This window comes from Mus pahari, chromosome 11 (assembly GCF_900095145.1).
Source record: "Mus pahari chromosome 11, PAHARI_EIJ_v1.1, whole genome shotgun sequence".
Lineage (NCBI taxonomy): Eukaryota > Metazoa > Chordata > Mammalia > Rodentia > Muridae > Mus > Mus pahari.
Genome location: NC_034600.1, coordinates 33554296 through 33567037, shown reverse-complemented (window position 1 = coordinate 33567037; position 12742 = coordinate 33554296). Strand labels below are relative to the sequence as shown.

General features: G+C 42.5%; 1 protein-coding gene across 12 annotated transcripts in view; it reads left to right on the top strand.

Annotated features, from left to right (window-relative positions):
• Positions 1-12742, top strand: part of Mast4 (microtubule associated serine/threonine kinase family member 4) — a 591509-nt gene that overhangs the window by 505817 nt on the left and 72950 nt on the right. For 8 of the 12 annotated variants that reach the window (XM_029544159.1, XM_029544160.1, XM_029544157.1 and 5 more), the window contains 2 exons: positions 7345-7414; positions 11808-11816. In XM_029544159.1, coding sequence (XP_029400019.1) covers positions 7345-7414; positions 11808-11816 — 79 coding nt within the window. The remainder of the gene's footprint in view (positions 1-7344; positions 7415-11807; positions 11817-12742) is intronic. The other 4 variants (XM_021208672.1, XM_029544158.1, XM_021208674.2 and 1 more) reach the window with 1 other exon arrangement.

Here is a 12742-nt window from a genome sequence, read left to right as displayed (position 1 = left end):
TTCCTTGACCTTACGAACAGCGCTCAGGATCTTTAAACAAAGGGTAAAAGTAATCTCTTTTCTATTGCCAAGAGCATGCAGAACTGTAGAGGGTAGGAAACATACAGCCCCCCAAACCAACTCTCTTTACCTCTCTTACCACTCTCCAGCCTTTACCAGGGATCACCTTGAGATGTGACATCAATTCAGAGTAATATGGAAGGGTCAATGGAAATCTAAAACATTCTCAAGAACCCATTACAGCATCTCTCTAAGGGATTTGTGTCAATGCCACCACATTTCAAACACAGGACACAAATTCCAGAGGAATAGCTTTATGAAGCAGAGACAATAGACATCTGTGAGTCTCCTGACACTGAGTTGACCTCATACTGAGTCTCTATTCCTCTCCCTACATGTCTTCCATCCTATAACCTCATCACTCACTCCTTGAAAAACATTACGTATGTGAGAATCATAAGTCTGTTGTCAAACAGTATATTTACTGTAATTTACCACCGTCGAGAGATTTTCGTTTAAGTAATTTTAATGCATCTAAAGACTTTGGTTTAGGTAAATGTTTTCTTCAAATGACTACAGGTCCAGAGTGGGTTTTGCAAGGTGATCTGAAATGGCTAGAATTCATACCTGCTTCTGTCAGTAGGTTACTGGTCACGGTGTCTTGTTCATCTTCTATCTGTTCTCACAGAGAACTCAGTGCACTAAACAGTAAGACCTTTAAACTAATTGAATTTGAAAACTAAAGCAGCAACACGTTTCACGTTTACTGTGTAACAGGAGCCAAGTTAGGCACCCAGAAGTCAAACACCTCTATTGTGCATCTCCATCTTTACCTGGAGCGGTGGTACTCAGCCTTCCTAATACTGTGACCCTCTTGAGGAATATAGTTAGTTCTTCATGTTATGGTGACCCAAATGATAAAATTATCGTTGTTGCTACTCTCTAGCCAGTTTTGTCGCTGTTCTGAATTATAATGCAAATATTTTTAGAGGTAGAGGTTCATCAGAGGGGACAGGGCCCACAGGTTGAGAACCTCTGACCTAGAGCACATTAGCATTTAGGACTGTGAATGTGCGAGAGGAAGACAGGGATGGAATATGATATGTGAGTCCCTGCACTCCCTTCAGGAGACAGAGCAGTTACAGTTATTACCTGAATCTTCATCTTTACCCTATCAAAGTTTTCTTCTCTGTGTGGTTTTTGTTTTGCTCTGTTTTGTTTTGTTTTTTTTTTTTGTTTTTGTTTTGTTTTGTTTTTGTCAACTGGTTTGGAGGTCTGTAGACAAGTCAGCAACACTAAGTCACTAGGCGCTATATAACCTGAAGTAGAAAAAAGTTATTCTTTCTCTCAATTATAGTGAGAAAACTCTAACAAAGTCATTAGATGTTTAGGTGACACTAATACTGCTACCTTTGAGAGCAATGTCACATTCGCATGGACATGAGGGCATCTAGATGCATTTCCAGCTGTCTGAAGTGTTGCCTCTGTAAGTCAGACAACTTGAAGCTAATCTGGGTATCCAAGCCTTGCTCCTAATTCTGCTGCTCCCAGACCATGCCCTTCCTCAGTCTTCTCCCACCTCAGCTAATGCCAGTGTCTGTCCATTTGCCTGGAATCTAAAGCCCCCCCCTTTTTTTTTAGCTTAAAAATGTTTTATCTGCTAAAATTTTTCTTATTGAAGAAAACATTTTCAGATAATATATTTTGATCGTGTTTTCCCCTCCCATAATTCCTCTCAGATCTGCCCTACCACCCTATCCATCAAACTCTTGGGTTCTCTTTCTTCCTGAAAAATAAACAAGTAAAACCAAAACCAAAACAGCAAAAACCCAAGAAACACACAAAACCCTCAGAATAATAAAAAAAAAAAAAAAAAAAAAAAACCAAACCACTAAACAAAGCAAAAACGGGGCAAAAAGATCTGCAGAAATATCATGAGTTCATTCATTTTGAGTTGGTCAACTGCTCCCAGGCAACAGGGCCTACCCTGAAATGTGGTTATGCCCACTGAGACCCCACTGAAGAGATCCTGGTTTTTTTCTTTGCCAGCAAGTATTGGTTACAGATAGCTTCTTGCTTAGGAGTGGGAGTTGGGTGCACTTCCCCTCCCCCATCTGGCTTGAACAGGCCTCTGGTGTGCTGCCACACAGTCTCTGTGCATTTGTATGTGCATCCATTCTGTTGTATCTTGAAGAAACTGTTTCCTTGAAGTCACCTATCACCTCGGGCTTTTATAATTCCTTCCACCTCCACCCCTACCCCTGCTTCTTTTCCACAGAGATCCCTGAGCCTGAGAGTGCAGGGCTTTAATGGAGACATCCCATTTAGGATGAGTGACGCAAAGTCTATTGCTCTCTGCATATAGTCCAGCGATGGGTCTCTGATGGTAATGTCTGAAGCACTGATTGTCTATCAGATGTATAATAAGCTATTCTTGATTGCTCATCTCCCACCTTTATCCTGTGGTTATTTCAACAAACTACATTGGTTTTCTAGCCAGTACCTCCCTAAGATCTGCAGTCGCTGCATCCAAACTGTTGTGCTTCCCTTGTCTGTGCAGCCAGCATCCCGCCAGATCAGATCTCCCTGCTCTTGCCTAGCCTGCTTGCAGTCCGCTGTTTCAGAAGAGCTAGAAACATCTTATCATGTCCTTCCCTTCTGTGAAGTAGAGGATAAATAAACATTTCTTGCCTGACTTAGTCACTCAGTGGGCAGTGGTTGTGGCTAGGCCAGGTTTAGGCAGAGAAATCCCACATTATAAGAAAACCTTAGTGCGTTGTGAATAATCTGTGCTTGCCTTGAACACCAAAGGATATTGGTGTCCTTTATCCACCGGCCGACAGTGAGCACAGCGTACCATTGTCAAAGATAGTCCTTGGTTATTTAGGGTCTAAACAGCTGCCCAGGTTTAATTAATACTCCACAATTATATCTGGACAGGAGCCAATGTCTTGGGGACAGGTGTTTTAAGTAACAGGACGCTCTCTGACTTTCCTTTACACATCACCTGTTATGGACTACTGGGATCCACTCGAAGTTTGCTGGCGACTTGAGCTGTGATTTCACAGGACTCGTTCTGTTGGAGGTTCCTGTGTAAATCTTGCAAGTCCCCCACTTTAGGCAGCCTGCAATGAGACACTATATTTGGTACTGTGCAGTCTGGTCTTAACATTGTGAAGCAGTGGCCACGTGTTGCTGAGGATTGGCAAAGCCTTCTGAAAATGCCACACTGATTGTTATGGTGCAGACCATCACAGCTCATTTAAGGGGATCATCAAGTAGTGAGAATGAGGATTCAAATGGGGGGCGGGGAACACTTGCTCTTTGATCCACCAGGAGTTTCAAATGGCAGTGGTCATTAATTCTTGGATTCCCTCTGTCCTTAAAGAAAACTGAGGCATCAGAAACTGTCATTCTGTGAGCAGATAGCTATTAAAAGCACATTAATAATCTATAGTGGGTAAAGCATATGCCTTTTAAAAAGATTTGCAGCTTGCTTCTCCGTGGCGAAGACGCAGGACTTCTCCATCCTAATTACAAAGCAATCAGACAATTTAATTAATCTGGAAATCACTTTCTTCACAATAACTGCCTCCAAAATGAGGCACCCCGTGTCGTGCCGTTAGGTAACCGAGGCTCTGATACCCTGCTTGCGTCTTAGCCGTGCCTCCCTCTGCCTTATGGGGATCGTGGTGTTAATTACCTACCCAAGGCCTGACCACTGCTAAGCCTTCCTGTATCGGGTCGGAGCATCAGCAGTGATGCTGGCAGTCCATAAAGTGTCCGAGCTCTCAAACATCCAAGAGCCAGCAAATCCCAGGAGCAGCAGGATGTGAGTTACAAGCAAGTGCTGCACATATGGGCAGAGAATTAACTGGCACCGGTTTCTGCTCAAGAGTCTCTCAGGTATTGCTTTGCAGATGGGTGGATGAATTCAGAGAGCAGCGTGCAAGGAGTGAAGGTCATGTGTAGGACTCCAGTTTCGATCTGTCTTGCTCTCTTCTCAGGAAGTGCCATTCATGCGTTCAACAGAGAGGACTTCATAGAGCATAAATGGCATGAACCCATCTACCCTAAATTCAGAGTTAGGACACTGTATAACAAAACAGTATTGCTGAAACTCGAGAGACCAAAAAGTAGGACATTTTTGGTTTAAAGTAAAAATAAAACCTTCCACAATTGACTTCTCTAACTCTAATGTGCTAATCTTACCATTTCTCCCCAAAGAAAGTTGAATTTTTTTCAGTGTATAACATAATCATCTACACAGTGCACATTTACCCTTTCCTGTGTTAGTACCTGAGCCCCACATACCCCTCAAGGTTCTCTATCAGTGGGTCATTCGACCATGTGTTCCTCCACAGTGCCGACACCAAGCTCTGGGTTCTCTCTTTTCCATGACTTGGTTCTAATGTGTCACCAATCACTCTTGATTCACCACAGAAGTTCTCTCTTGCCCTTGCATGTGCCGGTCCAGCTCCATCTCCAAGCATCTCCAAAGCCTCCCACTACCTGGTACCGATGAATGTAGTTCATGGGTCACTGGCGGCACCATTCTGAATTTGCTATGGCTAGAGCTTATCTCTGAGACCACTTTAATGTTTACAGTGTTTTTCCTCTCAGTTATTTCCGATTCCCGGAAATCCCCATCCACCATCTTACTTGATGCTTGCTGAACTGCCCTGCCATTGAGTCCCTGTCCTTCTGATATCTTACAATGCTTTAGAGAACTTTAGTGATAATATAGTTATAACAACAACACACAACACCATCCCAATTCTTTCTACGCCCCTCCCCCCCCCATTTTTTCCCAGCAAACATCTGTACTGTCAAAACCTGGATAGACTATATGTATAGCAATGATCCCAAAACATTACACCACTTACTGATGTATTATTGTCATCATAGTTTGTTGAAGTTCTTTCTATGATGTTTTTATTAACATCCACACAGTGACAAAAAACGCTCGATACCATCTCTCAGAACAGGCTAGTTCTTAAACAACACACAGACAGCTTTGTGAATGCTGTATACATCTCAGTTCATCTTTTCAGCCTACATTTGAATAAATAGATTTGCAGAGTTGTTAAGATACACAGATGGCCCTATAGACCTGAGGCTGAAGGTAAAGGAATCTAAGGTATGGTTTTATGGCAGGGAGAGACCAAGTGAGGGGGGAAAAATGAAGTTTAACAAACCTAGGCAGGCAGCCCAGGGTGCAACGCTAAGTCCAGGGATGGTTCATAGAGGCAACTTTGGCAATGGCAGCGTGGATCTCTTCGAAGGGCAGAGTTAGATCAATCTTTTCAGTCTGTCTCTGGCTGGCTGTCCTCAAGCTTGAAGATCATCGTGTGTGTTTTATAAAATGGCACTGGCTTCCTAGCGGCCACCATTTTATGTTCATTCCCCGGCTCTCCTTCCCCACACTTTTGGTGTTTAATGCACTCTCTGTTTCCACTCACCATATGAACCCTCAGCTTACGTATTCTTTGTACAGAGAAGACAGGCTAGGGATCGGGCAGGATTCCCTTGGTGTTATTTTCTTCTTGTGAATGAGGCAAGGACTGTTGTCAGAATGTCTTGGCTTCAAGTAAGAAACTGTTTTTGTTACAACTAATAATTTACTGGTCGTTTGCTTTCCATGGTGTACAAGCAACATGAATATATTCCCAAACTTAAACCAAACAACAACAACAAAAACCAACCCCAACCTCTATACAATGATTCCACGCGTTATGTTACCCCCCTTAGGAAGCAAGGGCTTTTAGCCATCTTGAAATTATTGAGCTCTTTCACAGAATGCAGAGGGTGACACACAAGCTAAATTAGGAGTGGGGGAATGAATGCTGTTGAGAGAAATCAAAATAAGTTAATTTGCTGTGTAGATAAACAGACAGAATGAATCCTGGATTACTGGACGGCAAAAGCAAAATCCATTCCTCCAGGGGCCCTGGGAACAGCAGATGCAAAGACATGATAAATTTCACTGTGGCAGGGGGACCGCTCCTTGCCTGGCTCTCTATAAAGAATCGGGCTTCTCAGTGCTTCCCCCGTTGAATGGCTTTGATTGTGCTGTCATAAAGTTAATAGCATCTGTTGAAGACAACACTATAAAATTTGCAACCTTAAGTTAATTGAAAAATTTCAGTGGAGATGTAGCTAGTGTAAGAAGTCCTCGAGGTAACACTAAACTTACGGTTCTTCTTTAGCACACTAATAACAAATCGTTTACCTCCGCAGCTGGGCAGGACTCGAAACTGAATGCCAGTATTCCTTACAGCTGGCTACAGTGGTCACTCTCACTGAAGAGCCAGTGCCACAGCCCTGACCTTACTATTGGGGATGAAAGGCATCTCCCAGATCCCTCTTTCTCCACTTTTCAAGAAACTATGGAGCTACTTTGCAGCCTTTTCTCACCTCCTTTCTGAAACCAGCTCTGTTCCCAAGTGGTCCTCCCACAATGCAGTGCATCTCATTAAATATGCAGGGGAAGCATCGTGGTCTGGAGTGTCCTGAACTTGCCCTCGCCAGCTGCCTGCCAAGCGTCTTCAATGATCAGCAGCAGGTTGAGCCGGCTAATGGAGAAAGTAACAAGTCCCCAGGGAGCTGCCCTCCTTCCTGTGCGCAGTCCCTGCTCCTTCTCGGCCCATGGAGGACTGGAGGAGAGGCGAGTGCTGCCACCTCCCTGTGGCCATGGCTTTTAGAATCTTCTGCCTGGCCAGTCACATTCCAGTCGCTTAGAGACACGGGGCTCGCTGAAGACAATATTGGCGAGGGTTAACCCTGTCAGGTTCTTCCAGCAACACTAAGATAGAGCCTGAGACATTTTAGAAATAGGTCCAGATGGCTGGATTCTCCTTCGTATTTTATGACTAGTCTTGACACAACTCTCTTTTAAATGTATACCTTGGAATCCAAGCCTTCCCCTTTCAAGTTTTTTTTTCTTTCTCTCATACCAAGGCTGCCTGCCACAAAACAAAAAGTACCCTCAAGGAACAGCCTGAGCTTCCCTCCTACCTAAATGTTAGCTTCTGAAGACATACACTAAACATGTATTCTACAAACCAACATGCTTAGGTTATAGTGGTGGGCATATGTATTCCCTTGCTTGGCCCACTTGGAAAGCTGTGCTGGAACTCAGTGTTCTCCCACCCCCCCACCCCTCCCCCTCCCCCACCTCCACCGCTTCCCAGATTCCCCGCTCAAGGCAAAGCTAAAACATTATTAGAGGAAATGATATTTTGTAGAACTGTAAAGAAACTGATTACTGGAAAGAAGATTCTGGATATGGATAATGGTACAAAAACAAAATTAGGTGACTCATTTCTCTTTCTCTCTCCACAGGAAATAGCCCTCAAGACAGTCCAAGGAATTTCTCCCCCAGTGCCTCTGCCCATTTCTCATTTGCGAGGAGGTAAGGACAGCATTTGAGTAGGGGCATAAAGTGGTCCCCCTGGGACATCTCTGCTTGAGCTCCCCCACCCCCATCCTCCTCCCACCTTCTCTTTCAGGGTTCTGTCTTGTGAGAGCCTTTTCATTATCACATAAAGCCTTCTGCAACCAAAGGACCTTGTTACATTGAGCACAGCTGACTTCTGTCTTAGCATTAGAGAGTTCTCCTGGTCCTTTGCTAAATGAATGTGAGCCCCCCCCCCCCCCGTGAAGGCAGGGAGGTCCTTCTCTCTGTGTTTTCTCCCATCTTTAGAGCATACATGCTTCAGCCTGAACAGATTTTTACTGCCTTTTTTTTGTTGTTGTTTTTTTGAGGTGTTGTTATTCAGGCTCTATTCATCTATGTCCTGTTACAAGCTTTTGTTGTTATCATATGTTATCCTTTTTGTAAAAATGAGACTCTGGGTTACAAGGTATGAACTTGGGAGCAATTGAATGAGAGAGCTGAGATCAAAAAGCAATTCTGTTTTTTTTTTTTTTTTTGTTTTTTTCTCCAGACAGGGTTCCCTGGAACTTACTCTGTAGAGCAGGCTGGCCTCGAACTCAGAGATCCACTTGCCTCTGCCTCTAAATGCTGGCATTAAAGGCGTGCACCAATATATCTGGAGCTCTTCTCTACTACTATTGTACTTAGAATTAGGCAGCAAATGCTTAGGGGCTATGCCTCTGCTCCTAGGGAACTGAGTTAAGAGGAAGTGTCCTTACTTGACACCCTTAACATCAGAGCTTTCCCAGGCTGGTCCCCTTGCTGTAGCCTCAGCCCTTTCTTCTGGATTCTGAATTAGTATGTTTTTCTCAGTCAAACATCCTTTGCTCTTCTCACATATGTGACTTGCTTCCTCCACCCAGGAAAGACAGAATGCAAAATGCCCCTTCAGGTCTCCAAATATTCAGAATAAATTTAGTTCATGGTCTGGATGTCCCATTGATTTGTAAGAATTTCTCAGAGACTTAATTATACCCTAAAGTGAATTCAGCTAGCATTTCCCAAGCCGTATAGATACGTCTCAGAAAACACGCCTTTGTTCCTCTACACATCACTAATGAGCACACTTGTCAGCGTGTGATACATTTTATGTTTCAAAATCCTAAGAAAAGGAGTTTCAGAGCTCTGTATTGTAATTAAGATTCCAGCAGCATTTTCCAGAACCCGGTATGATTAAGAGTCCACAGTAAGTCCCAATCCAAGAGGAGTGCTTGTTCGCTCATTACTGCAGTCATTCCCCATCATATGCTTAAGGCCGCTCTGAATCCCACGTGGGGTGAGTTAGAAGAATGATTAGGATAGCATCTCAAAGAGCTCACTGGGACCTACACCTGGATCTTCTCTGAGATCCAACTCTTGGGTTTTTGTTTGTTTGTTTGTTTTTGTTGTTTTTTTTTAATTAAGATTTTCTTCTAACTATTATACTGCAAAAGAAATGCAAAAGGTAACTGGCCCTAGAAAGTGTGTCTGCCCAGTGACTGTTAATTCATGATGGTTCACTATTCCAAGTGGGGAGGAAAAACTTTGAAGGTCAATAAACAAAGTGCCCTCTGTAGTCCAAAATGGAGTGTGGATGTGTTCAATTTCCCTGAGTGATAACTAAGTGCAAATCTCATTGCAGTGTGTATTAAAACATGACATAAGCCACAGTCCCTTAATCCTGCCAGATTTATACAAATGAAGAGCATCTAATAAATGAAGAGCATCTAATAATTAAGTGGGAGACTGAAGGATAGATGAATCTGGCTTCTGCGCTATGGAAAAAAAAAAAAAAGCACAACCTCCCAAGCATGTTAATTTTTGACAAATAAACCATAAACCGTGACAGGGGATTATCACTGGAGACCCTTAGTTCATGTTTCATGAACTACCAGCTGGGACTCTTTCCACACTCTTCAGAAACCATTAATTTTGATTAGAACATGAGTGATTTGTGTTAAAATTTTCTTCAGGTAAATAGAACCTTGGGTTCACTATGAGACTTCAGATCAGCACTTTCTACCTAACATCTGCCACTGCCTTCCGTTTTAGAGGTGGTCTTCACTCAGGAAACAGACCATTTGCCTGGGGTCTCCACAGCCTCCTCTTAGCTGTGTGTCACTGAGCCTTTAAGAAGTAATTCAAAGCTCTTACCATTTCATTATTTTATAATGCAGCCCAGTAGAGGAAATGGGGCTCCGTCTTTGAGATCATTCTGGGGTGAAGACACAAAGGTTAGGCTTATTAATCTTCCCTGGCCTTGCTTGTTCAATATTCTCCATGTTATACCCCTAGTAGCATAATAGTCCAGTTACAAACAGTAAAGGATGACAACACACACTGTACTGTAAAATACAGATCTATGAGTGAACCTACCACAGCAGTTTTTAACCTAGTGAGTTTATGAAAAGAAAATAAAAATCATCACAATACTGAATGTTGAGACAAGGAAACACTTCATACTATTGACTGTTAGCACATGTGAAACCTAATCTGAAAATCCAAGATCCAAAATATCCCCAAATTTGAAACCCTAATACTTAAATTGTATTGACTGTCTCTCTGTTTGCATGTATACGTATGCATATGCATATGTGTGTTTGCATGTGTGTTCACGGGTGTGCCACAGGGTGTGTGGCTTCTAGGATCATGCTTAGGTATTCAGGTCAGAAAGGCAAGCACTTTTATTTATGAGCCACCTCAGTGGTCTCCAAACAGACTGAAACTTACCGAGAGCCATTGAAATATTCTGAGCGACAGTGGGATGCTTAGAAATGTCTCAGATTTAAGATTAAGGATGTTTAGTAGGCTTGAAAATATCTTTTTAAAACAAGTCAAAAATTCTAAACCTAAAATGTCTCTGGTCCAAAGAACGTTGGATAAAAGATTCTCAGTGCCTACAATCTCAAGCCTGCGGGGCCATGGATCACTTAATGTTTTTATCTGATGGTAAGATAGGGGTGATGATGTCACACTACCTTTGCCGGAAGCTGGGGCCTTGAGACATTCTAAATTGCTGTAGCTTTTAGTGCCATCAGCATCTACTGGTTGCCTAGTTGTTATTTGCCTGAATAAACCTCAGAACACATTTCCATAAGCAAATTTCTAGAGAAAGTTTGCCCTTCTGACTTTAAGTCTCCAGTCCCTTGAATACCAGTGACTAGGGTACCTCCTGTTAGTCTGATAATTCTTTCTGCAATATATTTTACTTGGTGATTGGTACAGTTGAATTTGACCCAACAGTGTATAGCATAGCCTATACTTAACTATATACTATAATTACTGGACACATTAACCTGCTTTCTCTTCGTGCAATTGAAATGGTCAGGCTGGAATCAGAGCATTCACCCTTTTTTGTGTACTACACAAAACTAAATGTTTGTGAGTTGGCCCCACCCACCTCCAATCTCTTTGTGTCCCATGCTCTCAGCAGCTGTTTTCCTTTCCTCTTTGATTTGATGTAACATTGAGATTTCCACCTGGAAAGAAAAGATTCTTCTCAGAATCTTGTTGCTTTGGGAAGATGAGTGTGTTGACTTTGGATGTTGCTTTATTGGTAGCACTACTGAAAAGAAAAGACAGAATTGTTAGTCAGATCCAAATTTTGCCTGTGTGATGGCTTCCAGGGAAAGGGGGGGCACTGTCTCCACTCAGTACCGCATATAGCACATATAGTAACTTTCTGATGTGCGGTTGTCATGGCAACGAAAAATGCAATGGCCCTTTTGCTCCATTTGAGTAAACAGACACAGGCAACTTAGGGAACTTTATGAGACATGAATTATTTCTGGTTGATGGCTGTAGCAAGAACTGAGCACACTCTTGTTTAAACATCTTTCCAGTTGTGTGTTTTCTGGACTAAGCAAATGTAATTTATACTTCAGAATTAATAAGAGCATGTCTCCTCTTGGAACTGCTCTTCCATTTGAAATATGTCTGTGGATACCTGAGGGAAAGGGGAGTTAGCGAGTCACAAAACAAAGCCACGCTGGGGAAGTGTGCCCCTCACTCTTTCCAGAGTCTAGTTTCTGATAATTGCTATTAAATGGGCTGAACAGTTCTTTTAAAAATCATATCCCTTTCTTTGCTAAATTAAAAGTGGTTAAGATAGAAAATTCAGGCATTGCTTTTAAATATTTTAATAGGTAACTAAATATAAGATCTGCCTGTGTCCCTTTAACTGGTGGTTGTACCTTTTATGTGCATGCTGCAATTATTTTTCCTCAGAAATTTCAACATTTTCATCTACATAAAAATGTTCTTAAACAAGTACATGATTTAATCACCCCAATTACTTTTCTCTGGTATATTTATAAACATCTCATTTTGCTTCTTCTTCTTCTTCTTTTTTAAATACTTGATTTCAATTGTACTCCAATCATGGCCACAGAAATGACAGGTAAATTTCACTAAAATCTTAGCATTGTAATCACTCTGTGATGTGTCTGCTTTGCCACCATCTTGTTTCTGTGGACCATTTGCGTCTATTGGAGGTGACACTACCGTAGCCTAGAAGACCTGCCTTGGACTATCAGGCTACAGTGACCATTTTCCATATGGGCATCAAAGTGTGGTTTCTCAAACTCGTCTGATGCTATCCAGCGCCCTGACTTCAGCGTCCTGTGAGCCTGTCTGTGTTAGACTTCCTGCGTTGTTGTCTCCCCCTTGGTAAATGAACAAAAGTGTGAATTACAGAACGTCTCCACATGATCCTGTCTCTAAGACTGTAGTGCAGCTTTTTAATAATATGGTTTTTCTGTTTTGCCCCTTGGAAAATTTCCACATCTTTGTTTTTCCTCTGACAGTTTACAATACATACATACATACATACATACATACATACATACATACATGCAGTATGATCTTATTTTAAATTTCGAATAAAGCTCTAGTATAACAGAAATCCCTGGAAATTTGCTCTGTGGCTGCCCCTTGCCCTCCCAGCAACATGGCTAATAACTACTGTATCAGTTCACTTTAGACCCCTGTATTGGCCCTTACTTAACCCACAGTCCAACTCCATTCAGTCACCATTCAAGGAGCCTGGCTGCTCGGACTCTGAGGCTGGAGCAGGTGACTTCACTCTTTGTGTTTATTTCCATTATGAGTAGAGACGGTTTCCTCCAGCCATTTGGACGACTGGGCAGAGCCTGCTGCATGCTCAGAGACGCAAACAAAGACGACCTTTGCACCAACATTATATGAAGCCAGGTCATGTCAGAAAGCAATAACTCTCCAAAGCCTGAGCTTCAAGCTTCCTTGAAGTAGCTGCTTGCTACTTCAGAGTGTGACATAACCAGGAGCCCAGGGCTCCCCACCACCTCT